We start from the raw sequence: 12,517 nt of genomic DNA on the forward strand, positions 1-12,517 counted from the left end.
GGGGAGATGCAGAATATTCATATTCTATTCCTCTGACGTAATACCATTGCAAAGTCAGACTAAAACTGGCTAAACTAATACCAGACAGAATTTTTTCCTCCTTTAACAGGAGTTGTTGATCTTTTCACTACACAGCTAGGGCTCAGGCTGAGAAGACAGAAGAGATAATGAGCATCTTCCTATAAAACAGGTGGTACATAGTGTTGTTATCACCTTAATACTGAATAAACTCTTTCTTTGTTGTGTTCCCTCAAAGTTGGAACAATCCCAGAGCAGCCCAGCCAGACTATTATCCCCTCTTCTCTTGGAGCAGAAATGAGAAGCCGGATTCCTGTCGCCGGTGCGTTGGTCCTTACCTTCCTTTATTATTCCTATGGATAAGGGCAGAGTCAGTCTCAGGGCATTCGAGGTTGGGTATTGTTGCGTCTCTTGATGCTTGGCCAGCCAGGATTATTTTTGTGTGCTGGTAGGAGCTGGGCTTGTTCCATTTGCATCCCATCAGCCAGCCTCTTCCAGTGCTGACAGACCCTATGTCACAGAAACTCAAATTTGGGATTTGAAGTCAATGGCCTGAGTGAAGGAAAAGCATCTCAAAACTCCCAACTCCCCCTCTGCCAAGTGACCTGCTGGATGTGTAGTGTCCTTGCTGCTGAACTCTGACAGCCAAGGTCCCCTTCCCTGTAAGGGCTGCAGTGAAGGAAAGAAGCTACACGTCTGTGTCCCTGTTGTGCATGTCTCTTCCTCCCGTGGAGTCAAAACCAGATCAGGCCTAGCAGATTGTGGCGCTGATCAGAGTGCCTTCCTTAGCCATCCACTGAAGGTTTTGATATGTAGATGTTTTAGTAGTGGATCCTGGGATCAGGCTGGCTTTTTGTGCTAGAATGAAAAAATGATGCGGTTTGTCGCTGTGTTTGGGCCCTCCAGGTTCCTCGGCGCCTGAACACTCTCCTCGAGGGATGGGATCCCGGCTCCACAGTGCTCCCAACCTGTCAGATTTGCATTCCTGCAGGCAGAAGATAACCAAGCAGCACTCTGATCCTCTTGTTGCTCACTTCGGTCATACCCCAGTCAGCCAGCCTCTGCAGATCCATGGCTTGCAGCACTGTCGGCAGCTCAGATCCTCACCAAAGCTCTCCGAGTTCATGCAGAGAAGCCCTTTGCCAACTATAATGGGCTCCCCTACAAAGGTATGTCAAGGAGTCTACTTTTTTTGGTTTTCTCACAGCTCCATGTTTGGGGTTCTTTGTGGGTGAACGGCTGTGTGATCAGATAACCCTGACCTGGATTTATCACCGCTGGTTGGCTTTTCTTCAAGGGCTGTTCAGTGATCCGTGTGAAATGGGGTGGTGTCCTAATTCTTAGTGGACAGATCTCACTTGGCAGCAGTGTTCACCATCTGAGTGGAATCCAGGGTTTTAAACTGTCAATGGAAAGGAGCTGCCCAGATTAGGCAGAAGCGCATTAGCGAGCTGCGGTGCCTGGGCTGGTTTGCACACACAATGATCCGGCTTGCGGCACAAGTGCGTGTCCAGCAGGAATCCCCAGCGGAGACGGCAGGCAGCTGAGCAGGTGACAGCCCTGGTGTCTCATGCAAAGCTGGCATTGTGACAGCATTTTCTCTGCTTATGTTAGGCTGACACAAATTTTCAGCGGAGTTGTTTGTTGTCCTTTCATTTCAGTTTTTCTGGGACTGGGGGCAAGTAACTGGGGGTGGGATTTCTTCCTGTTTTTCAGGCAGGTTGTTAAGCATACAATTTAATTTTGATAAACAAATGGGCGGAGGAGGGGAGTGAGGGGCACCTTCCTCCTTCATTTTAAAGACAGATCTCTGTCTTTTTTCTGTTGTTCTTAGGCTGTGTCCCCGTTTGAGTTTCCCAAAACCCCAAGTTCCCAGAATCTCCTCACCCTCTTGGCCCACCAGGGAGTCATGGTTACTCCAACACGGAACAAGACCTTGCCAGATCTGAAGGAGATGGGTCATTTCCACTGCCAGCAAACTGGCTTGGGATTGAGGCCTGTGGAAGAGATCAAGGGCAGGTGAGCCATAGTCAGCTTTATACAGCGGCGCTTCATTCCCTAATACGGGACGGATGGGGCAAATTTCAAACGCCAGCTAACATCTAAGTTGTAATGTAGCATCTGCAAACATCCTGCAGTTATCTGCTAGCAACCTTGGGTTACAAGAAGATATGAAGCAGGTTTTGAAAGTCTTCCTCTACAGGGGCAGGCCATGGCCTAGATTTTATAAGATGAAAGATTGTCTGCAGCTTCACACTGTGGTTAGTGTCCAGGGTTTCATCAGGTGGGGGTCAAGGATTTTATCATTAGACCAGACGCCCTGCAAATATGCAGGCGCGTGCCTTGCTCTTCGTGCCTGTTGTGGATGAGAGGATGTTGTGGGTCTTCCTTTTCTGTGAAACAGTGGGCACCGGTCTGCAGACCAGAGATCTTCTCGAAAGCCACGTGCTGACTGTCACGACCGTTGCAGGATACAAAATCAGTCAGATGTCAGTGTTAAGTTTTTCTAACGTGCCTCTCTGCAGACTGCAGATTTCTGCAGTGATCTGGAGGAGTCCTCTGTTACTAATTTCCATATCTTCCATCAAAGAAAAATTGTGTTGGAATAGTGCTGTAGTCAGTACTTGCATTACTCAGTTAGTCACGGTAGTCATATGCTTTCTCCAAGTAGTAGGAGGTGCTTCAGATGCTCTGTTGAAAGAAGAGGAGTGGTTATTTTGGCTCCAGACTGTTTGGTGAGTGGTGTTAAGTGGTTGCGGACCAGGAATGGCAGAAACTGGAGTGGAAGTTAGCTGAAACCTTGCACCTGTTGACTTTCTGCATCATGTTGTATGTCCTCTTTTTAGATCTCTGAGCACAGGCAGGCTCACTGACCTGCTTCTGAAGGCAGCCTTTGGGGCACAGATCTCAGAAGCCGGCAGCAACGACAGCCTGAACAATGAGAAGCCAATGGAAATTGCAGGTAGGTGGGGAGGGCAGGCAGATCTGGCAGGATGTCCTGGGCTGGGGCGAACCTTTTTGCCTGTGTGCCCCCTACAAATGGGAGGCTGCTTTTCCGATGGTTTTTGGCAAAGGAAGTGACTGCCGTGTGTGAGGCGTGTAATGATGTTTGCTTTCAGTTGTGGAGCGCTCGAAGGTCTGTGCTACGCGTGCTGTGTAACTGCTGGCTAGCAGTGTGATTTTTGTAGGCAGGGCTTCCTCTTTTGGCCCACTTTTAAGGTGATAACATGCGGAAGCGGGGACTTTCTGCCAGGCGGCTCGAATATGAATGGCTCTGCAAGGGTGGGTCTTCCTGGGCTCGCAGGTGGGGAAGTGCGGAGGGGAGAACAGCCGCAGCAATGCCTAACGCAGCTCGTGTCCTGGAGTCCCTGCCAGCCTGGCCCGGTCGTGTTCTCGGGGGATGCCTCCAAAGGGAGCGCTGGCCTGTGCTGGTGACCACTGTCTCCCAAGAGAGTCTGCAGGAACATAAAACCGCTGGGTGAGGCACACCATGCTCTGAGTAACTTTCCTGTAATGCCAGTCTGCACCTTTCAACTGTCTCCCCAGCTCCCTCAGGTGCTTACGGAGGGACCCTGCACTCTGGTGCCCGGGCTGGGGGCTCTGCCAGCCCATCCCCAGTGATTTTTACTGTCGGATCCCCTCCCAGTGGAACAACCCCCCCACAGACCACGAGGACCAGGATGTTTTCAGGTAAAGGGCTGATACCTACCTGCCTGTTCCAGTGGGAATGCCCGGGGGCAGAGCGATGTGTTGAATTCCTTACTGCTGAACACTGGTGGTGGCAGAGGGCTGCTCAGAGCACAGTCCGTGGAGCTCAGCTGGTCTCAATTCTAAGTGCCTTTGAGGTTCTTGTGCTGGCTCCTTCCAAAGCCAGTTACTGCCGATAACTGTTTGCACTGGCACGAGGGCTAATGCCCTGTAGTGGTTTTCCAGTACTGGAAGAGAGAGGCAAACCATTCTCTTACTTCATTTCTCTCTGCTTCAGGAATAATGCTGCAGCTGTTCGTAGACCCACTGTTGCTGATAGGTCAACAAACGTAAAGATTTGTGTTGTGTTCTGATTGCTTTCCCCATGGGTTTTGGATGAGCTATAAAAGAGGAGCGTGACCATCCGTGCCCAACAATTTCAGTGCAGGAGTACTGTTAGGAAAGGACCAGGATGGCTCTGTATGCAAAATTATTAGTGGTGTTGCTTATGCTCTGAGCTGCTAAAGTAGGAAATGGGGAAATGCACTCCTGCTTGACAGATACTTTGAAGATGCCAGTGCTCTGGCCTCATCAGCCAACAGTTGAGGCTGTGGTAATGGGCCCTTTTGGGATAGTGTGTCTGGGAGCTGGAGTCTGTGTTCAGTTTAAGAAAATATTTGGACACTTTTATTTGCATTTTTGGCTTGTTTGGTTTCTCATCTTGGCTGTTTGTCATCTGAATGTAGTCGACTCTGTTGTTCTTTAATTACTGCAGGAAAGATTTGGATGTAACGATGAATAAACTGCTTGACTGGGATGGGGGGACACATGGGCTCAGTTCCTGGGTATGGCTTGGATTTCTACCGTAACTAAAACCACTCACATCCTTGATTGTCTGGAAAGTTGGGACCATAATCTGTTCTTTGTCTCGTATATTTAGGGGTAAGCTCTGTAGGGCAGAGACTCTTGTAAAGTATGTGACGGGCCTGTAGCACAATGAGGTTACTGTCCTGGCTACAGCCTCCAGCTGCTCCTGAAATGTTACCAGCAGAGAATTCGGACTTCCTGTATTGCTTTTGTGGGGATAATTGCAATTTGGAAGCAGATCCCAGCACCAGTTTTTAGCAGGTTGATATCTGGATGCTCAAGGGTCTGTGGAACAGTCAAGCTCTCGGATGGGATGCCTGGAAGAGGAGGCAGTTGAATAGTGAACCTACAGCACATCCGCAGGATTAGGTCAAGGCGGTCAAAGCAATGCTGCTTGACAAGCTTTGTTAGGTCTGTGCAGTAACTCCATACGTTTTAGTTAAGGCATAAAGTTAATGGCAAAAAGGGGAGCTTTGCAAGCTGAAACTCTGCACCTCGAGTGCTTGGCCAAGCCATGAGTAAGATCACTTGACAGATAGAAAGGCAGAGTCGTCTCATGAGTCGTCATAACAATTTCTGTAAACAGCCTCTTGGAATTACAGGGTATCCAGAATGTGATATAGTTGGTCCCTTCTGAAGGATCTGGAAATACTCTGCCAGTCTTTGATGATCCACTTAGCTTTGAAGCATAGGTGCCAGCAGGGAGAGAGCTTTGGGAGGAGAGGAGACTGTGCCTCTCTGCAGATCAGTTGTGCACCATATTGCTGAACCTTTTGAAGGCAGGGTGGGGCAGCAAACTAAATTCAGGGGTAAAAGAGAAACATCTCCCTCTAAAGGATTAGTGACAGTGGAGAGCATCGCCCTGGTAGAACAACCAGGATGTTGTAGCTGGTTTTGGCATCCCCCTGTCAGACAGAATATATCCCTCTGTGGAGCGTGTCAGGGGATGTGAAGCCCTCTGGAAGTGGTGAATACTCTGAGACAGAAGTTCTATTTGAAGTGTCCAGCTTTTATATGCAATGTGCTCTTAGGGTGGATTCAGGGAGAAAATGATGGTGAGGGAATTGTCTGAGGGACACTGTACCTGGTAGGAAACCATGGTTCAGACCATGCTGATCAATGATGGGGAAGTTGGCTGTGGTCGTGTGTGATAAAAATCAGCCCAAGATATCATGGCAGGATTTAGAACATGTTTGGACAAAAAAGAAAGAGTGCTCCTGAATTGTCTCTGTAAATGACAGACATTCTGGAAGGTGCATTAAACCTGCTGGAGCTTGTAAGCTGGTCTACCCGAGTCGCTAAGGAGCTTGTCGGGGAATGGTTAGTCTGCGCCAAGAGTCCCTGTGTCTTCCTCCAAAGTACCTGTTGCTGGCTCCGATCAGAGCCAGGATCCTGGATCCTACAGGATTGTCCCCTCTGTTGGGCGAGGAATACCTGGCCTACTGTTAACATCTTCAGTAATTCCTTTGCCTATTTTTCTTCTCAGTAGGGTCTTCCAGCTCTCTCAGTTCTGGAGGCTCATTCACCGGCAGGCACTTGGCAGTGGGAACTGGTGGGGATGCTGCGGAAGGCCCCTCAAGTCTCCGGTACGCTTTTGCTGATCCCATCACTGCCAACCTGGAAGGTGCTGTTACGTTTGAGGCACCAGAGCTGCCCGAAGAGACGCTCATGGAGGTGGGTATATCCCAGGGACCTGCTAGGGGAAAGGGATGGGGGAATAAAAGTAAAGCAAATCCAGAGGTGAGGTGACTCCGTGTGTGAGCCAAGGGGGTTGCTTCAAAAGATGGAGCAAACTGGTTTCAAGAGAGCTGGCCAGTGCAGTGCTCAGAAAGCCCAGGGCATATTTAGCACAGTGACTTTTGAGCCTGCTACCAAGGTGTTTAATCGTGAGGCAGCCCATGACCGGGGTTAAAATTCACCATTTCCAAAGGTGAAATTGCAGGTTGGAAGCACCAGTTATCTGATGCATTCTATATCAACAGTTTCTGAAGAAGACCTGGGTACTTTGGGCCTTTTCCCTTTTAAAAGGCTCAACATTAGTCATAGCTGAAGCTTGGTGGATGAAATGACTGCCTGCTGGGGGAGTCGGGCCGGGATACGGCCTCTGCTGAAAGGGTCTGAAAAAAAATAAACCTGACACTGGTGGTGCTGCTGAGGGCGGGGGGGACGCCATGTTCTTCACCAGAACAACTAAACCAGATTGTCGCGGTGAAAGGCTGCCAGGCTCCCCTCCTCCGCGGGCTGGAGACAGGCTGAAGCAGAGCAAATGCTTTTGTAGCTGAGATATATTTGAAATGTAGGTCAGGCTGCCCATTTGCAGGAGAGGTGGGAGGCGGATTCAGTCACGGTTTCAGCTGTGTTCGTGATACCTCCTTGGGCTGTCTGGGACTGGGGAAGGCTCTTTGTATCTGAATTTTGCTGGTGTTGCTAAAAACCCTTAGATACCCGCAGAGATATGCATTCATTGTTTTAAGGATGTGGGTTTGCTCTTCTACTTCAGATTTTATTTAGCTCAATTTTTTTTGTCAATTATGCATTGAATTGCATTTGTTTGCCTAGTTACCTGCAGAGCCACAGGGCTAGAACTTTCAGCATTGATATGATCACAGTAGTAGTGAATTTAACTGAGCATCCTACCTGTATGAGGTCCCAGAAGTATGGGGCCCTGCCAGCTGCCACCACTTCGGACACTGGTCTGAAGAGAAGTGTCCATAGGAAGCATCAGCTTGATCTTGTTAATGGCACTCAGCCCAGCTTCTGTGTCTGTAGTGAGTCATTTGGGCTCGGTCGTCATTTCTGCTGAGCACAGTGATCCATTTGCATGTCACAAAACCTTTACAGCGTATTTTGAGATCCCTTTGTGCTCTGTGGAGTTGGCCAGAATGCAAACCTGGCAGATTTTCTGATTTCTGCTGATACTTTCGGGGCATTGAAATCTGTTTAAGCACCCTTGTTTATCTTGAGCAAAGCTGTTGCATCCAGAGAGGTGGTTCTTCCATCTTTCGGAAAAGTTTCTCTAGGTGCAGACAAGGCAAATTGAAGGCCAGGTTTGGGTTTGTTTTGCATTGCCTTAAAAACACAATGCAGAGATGGCTACGGAAGGAAGGACTCTTGTGATGCCAAATGAGACCGTGAATGCCAGCATAATTAATAGAAGCCGACTGTATAAGCAGAGAGGAAGGACTGTGCATTGGTTAGAGATAACAGGTGGAGACCTGCAAGATCTTAGCAGTTTCCTGCTTTGCCGCAAACTTCTTGTGAGACTCGGCAATTACTTAATCTCCAAGTTCCTCCTCTACTTTTAGAGAAAATAGAGGAAGATGGAGATAACGCTTCCTTCCCCTACTGGACTGTCCAGGTAGCACGGTAGTGGGAGGAGAGATTCGTGTTTCAGATAGTCAAAGCTGCCTTAGCAGCCAAGTGCCCGAGCCACTGAATGAAAAACAAAAGCTTGCAGAACTTGAGCATGGGGTTTTTTTCCAAATTCACATAGGAAACATCCTTACCAGCCCCCTTTGAGAGAACTGAGCCAGTGACTATTTGAAGACCAAGCAGGTTAGCCGCTTCTCTACAGAGAGAGTAGGAACAATGGAGTTGCATCTGATCCTGGCAGCAACTCATTTTTTAGGACCCACACGCATTCAGTTTTTCCACAAATACCAACTTCCCAAAAATGTTTTCAGTGACTTAAGCAATGCAGCTTCCCAGAAATGTAATAGCAGAGGAAAAACTGCTTTGAAATGAACGTAGCACTTAGTGTGTGTGCCAGTGCCGCTCACTAAGTGGCAAGGAGTTGCACATAAAAGGTTGTCCTTGCTGTCTCTTCAGGGGACCTCACCCAGGACTCACTGCTCTGAACCGGGAGGATATAAAGACCAAGGGCTGGGCTGCAGGGTGGGACGCGCTGTGTTTGCTGTTTTCTGTGGCGTAGGAGGTTGTTACTGTCTCGTGAAATCCCAACCCACTTTTAGTTTCGCACCAGCATTGCTGTGGTGGGGACCGGAGCTGGGCCTGTGGTGGTCTCTCCCCCTTCCTGGCTGACTTCTGAAAGAGTCCCGCCGAGCTGGGATGCTCCTTGGGAAGGGGACGTGTAATTTTGGAGCAAGTCTCACCAGCTTCTCCAGAGAGCTGGAAATCACTGTCTGGGGCTGTTGCTCGCTGCTATTACTGTGGAGGAGGAACTGGTGCAATGTGCAGGCTCGAGGCTGAGTTTGGCTGTCCCTGCCCAAAGCAGCACTGTAGAGGGTTTGGGGCCCGGCTGTTGTTTCTGTTAGCTGGGATAAGTCACTGGCGCAGCTGGAGGTGAGCAGCTCTCCCTGGCACGGCAGCTTTCCCTCTGTAACCCCCACCTTGGTGTCCCTTCAACAGCAAGAGCACACTGACATCCTGCGCAGCCTCCGCTTCACGCTGGCCTTTGTCCACTACGTGATGGAAATCGCCGCCCTTAAAGGCAGCTCCAGTGAGATGAGCAGTTCGGTGACATCTGAGTACCAGCTCCAGGAGAGCGTGGTGGCCGACCAGATCAGCCTCCTCAGCCGGGAGTGGAGGTAAGGACCCGGGGAAGAGCCGCCCAGCTCCCAGGTCTTCTGTCGCTCCCTCCCACCCCACATTATCATTTGGTACCAGAAGTCCTTCAGGACACTTACCGCTGTCCCATCCGTTTGCATCGCGATGTGCTTTCTTTGCAGCTATGCAGAGCAGCTCGTGCTGTACCTGAAAGTAGCAGAGCTCCTGTCCTCGGGGCTGCAGATGGCCATAGAGCAGATCAAAGCTGGCAAGCTCTGCCTCTCCTCCACCGTCAAGCAAGGTAAGGGGCCGCTGGGCGCACGGCGCAAAGGGCTGGCCTGGAATGGAAGTATTAAAAATATCGCAAAGGGTATGAAGGGGGTTGGTGAGTGTGAACCCTCACCAATGTGCCCCGGGACTTACTTCTTGCTGTCCCCTTGCACAGACAAGTCCTTTTTTATCCGCATTGAAGGGAATCCTCTCTTCACGTTGACTTTAGGTCTCAAAACTCCTGCTCATGCAGGAGACTCTTCAGTGCTAATTAGTGAGAGGGGAATGTATCTTATCTGATTCCTTGTACATCAATACCTCAGGTGCTTATTTGTACTTGACGTAAGTCCGACTTAATTACACAGTGCATGTCCTCGGAAGTGCTTACTTGGCAAACAGAGACCTGTCTTGGCAGTGATGATTTTTCAAGTGAAACAAAAACACAGGAAGTAAAATACTGGTAATGCCAGAGTCACTTCTTTGCTGGTGTTACGGGCTGGCATTTGCATCTGACTGGCTGGCTTGTGATCTGAGCTGGCTGTGATTCAGTGATTAGAAAAAATGATTTTAAAACTACCATTGTAATATTTCTGCGGGAGCTTTGTGAAGCACTTGAAGTACTCGACCCATCAGCTGCCTTCCCCAAGAGCTTAGTCTTTGAAAGTACTCGTGCTGCTGAGGTGTAAAACAATAGAAGTTAAATACAACTAGCAGACATATGTTGTAGCAGGCAGCATGGGGCAAGATGCACAGGTTTAGCTACACATCTTCCACGTGTTCAGGCTAACAGGAAAGTTGTCGCAACCCAAATAAATAACTCCTTTTCAGGGCAGATTGCAACTTCTAGATTTGTAGTGTAATTTGTCCTTCAGTGTGTGCGAATTGGGCAAGGCTGTCTTTTCTTGTTTCTCTCCCCACAAAATACTGCTCCCTTGAGGTTTTTCAGGGCACAGTGAGGACACAAGGGTTTTAAAGGTACCTGTGTACGGAGAAAGCAGGGAAGCATGAGAAGAGACTGCCCTGGAGTGTCCTTGGGCAGTGAGTGCCAGGCAGGGTCCTTACCCACAGCCGTCCTCTTGCTCCTGATAATCTGGGCACAGCTCAGAGCTCTGATTGAATTCCACGGAGGATGATATTGCTGTGTTTGTGTGTTGTTTTGGTTTTTAAATAGTCTCCCTATGAAAAACGCAGAGTTTTTCATTTCGCCCTCCTGAGCTTTGGGGTTCCCATTCCCTCTCAAATTCCATGTGCCTCGGTTCTCTTCTCTGACGAAGAGTTGCAGCAGCCTGTCTTCCTGCAGGCAGTCTCCTCTCTGGCTCTCCGCTCTCTTACCTCTGCCTGGGAAGGCTGGCCTTAGCGACAAGGCTTGACTGTCATGTGAGGTTGCCCCTCTGTGGCGTAGCTGAGAGAGGCTGGTTCGTGGTGTGGGTTAATTTGCCTCCTGCAGGAGCAACTCGTGCAATGTGGGTACTTTCAAATGAGCACGGAGCAGGTAATACTCATCAGATGTTGGTGGGAGTTGTTTGTGTTCGGTGCTTTGTGGAGACCACACCATGCAGCTAGGGAGGCTCAAGCAGCATCGCTTGCTGTTTGGGATTGCTCTTTAATCCCTCAGAATCATATTTGATTGCCAGTTCTCTGTCCCGTAGCCTTCCTGTCCTAGCTGCCGTGGTTCAGGAAAGGAGGTGGCCTTTCACAGGCATCAGTGTCTTTTCTTTCTGGGACAGCGGAGTCCCAGGAGGGAGATTCCCTTGCTTAGTCAGTGCCACTCATCCGCACTGAGGTCCAGCAGCTACCACATGCAAGTCACGTACTTCTTCACAGCACGTCATCACCCATCAAGCGGCAGAAGCTTTCTATCTGGCACGTCTGTGGCTTCTGGTGGTGCGTGAGACATCTTGCACGGTGCAAACTGCATTCTGCCTTCTGGCAGCTGAAGGAAACAAAAATAGAGCTGGCCTCAGGTGAACTAGGCATATGTGTAGGCGTTGCCACGTGCAGGCTTATACCTGGTGAAGGTGACAGAGGACAGGAGAAAGCCCCTGTTGGTGCAGCAAGTAGTTCTCTGACCATCTTTCTTTTGGCCGTAACATCCGTCTTGAAGTTACTCATTTGGGGTCCTGTGCATGGAGAATGGGAGGCAGAGGGAGAACTGGAAGGTAGTGCCTAAAGCATTTCTTTCCATTTCTCTAGTTGTGAAGAAGCTGAATGAGCTTTATAAATCCAGTGTGTCATCCTGCCACTGCCTCAACATGAGACTCCAGAGGTTCTTCTTGGACAAACAGAAACTCATGGATCGGATCAACAGCATCACCGCAGAGAAGCTCATCTTCAGCTATGCTGTGCAAATGGTAACGACTGCACGGTGCCTGGGAGCAGGGTTAGCACAGAGCCAGTGTTGGGCGGTACCGGTTCCTGTGGGGACCTTAGCAGATGGTTTTACTCATGAGGCTGCGTGCGGGAGCTGTAGGTGCATCTGAGGGGCCATGCTGGGAAAGCCGAGTCTGGTCTGTGAGTAACCTCTTGGCACGGGGTTGTTGCCTGCAGGTGCAGTCTGCAGCCCTGGATGAGATGTTCCACCACAGAGAGGACTGCGCACAGAGGTACCACAAGGCTCTGCTGCTGATGGAGGGGCTCCTGAACATCATCACTGAACAGGGGGACATAGAAAACATCAATAAATGTGAGTGTTTGGTGGCTATTTTTTTCTCATACTAGAACATGTGTTTTTTCTAGCTGCATGGTTCAGAAATTTCAGTACCCAGCATCCGTTTTTCCTTTGGCTACACCTTGGTGGACATAGCAGAGATCTCTTGGCTTGTTCTAGCTCTTCGCAGCCTGGCCTCCTGCTTTCCCAGCGGGAAAACTGTTAGAAATGCAGGTCCCTGTTCTGAGCCATATTTTGAGAGCTTCCCATGCAGAGTGATTGCCAGGGCTTTGTTGGAGCTTTTGATGTGTGAAAGAACGTGCTGAAGGAAGTGGTTTGGCAGCAGCAGGGGCCTGGGTTTGGTTTCCAGCCGGCACCATCCCTCTGGTTGCTCAGAGCACTTGGGAACGTGAAACTGCAGCGGCTGTCAGGCAGAGACGGCGGATCAGCACAGCGAGGTCTCCTTCCAACACGTCTTCTGAAACAGGACTGCTCGCCTGCCTGGTGCCCCAGCCCCAGCCC

At 49.7% G+C, this 12,517-nt stretch overlaps 1 protein-coding gene across 8 annotated transcripts in view; it reads left to right on the plus strand.

Moving 5' to 3' along the window:
* The window catches only part of ULK1 (unc-51 like autophagy activating kinase 1), an 83,857-nt gene that overhangs the window by 66,713 nt on the left and 4,627 nt on the right, over positions 1 to 12,517 (plus strand). For 4 of the 8 annotated variants that reach the window (XM_063350705.1, XM_063350698.1, XM_063350699.1 and 1 more), the window contains exons 19-28: positions 257 to 340; positions 925 to 1,187; positions 1,853 to 2,037; positions 2,865 to 2,980; positions 3,565 to 3,708; positions 6,059 to 6,246; positions 8,941 to 9,119; positions 9,261 to 9,379; positions 11,542 to 11,699; positions 11,896 to 12,031. In XM_063350705.1, coding sequence (XP_063206775.1) covers positions 257 to 340; positions 925 to 1,187; positions 1,853 to 2,037; positions 2,865 to 2,980; positions 3,565 to 3,708; positions 6,059 to 6,246; positions 8,941 to 9,119; positions 9,261 to 9,379; positions 11,542 to 11,699; positions 11,896 to 12,031 — 1,572 coding nt within the window. The remainder of the gene's footprint in view (positions 1 to 256; positions 341 to 924; positions 1,188 to 1,852; positions 2,038 to 2,864; positions 2,981 to 3,564; positions 3,709 to 6,058; positions 6,247 to 8,940; positions 9,120 to 9,260; positions 9,380 to 11,541; positions 11,700 to 11,895; positions 12,032 to 12,517) is intronic. The other 4 variants (XM_063350700.1, XM_063350702.1, XM_063350703.1 and 1 more) reach the window with 4 other exon arrangements.

This window comes from Chroicocephalus ridibundus, chromosome 13 (assembly GCF_963924245.1).
Source record: "Chroicocephalus ridibundus chromosome 13, bChrRid1.1, whole genome shotgun sequence".
NCBI classification, from domain to species: domain Eukaryota; kingdom Metazoa; phylum Chordata; class Aves; order Charadriiformes; family Laridae; genus Chroicocephalus; species Chroicocephalus ridibundus.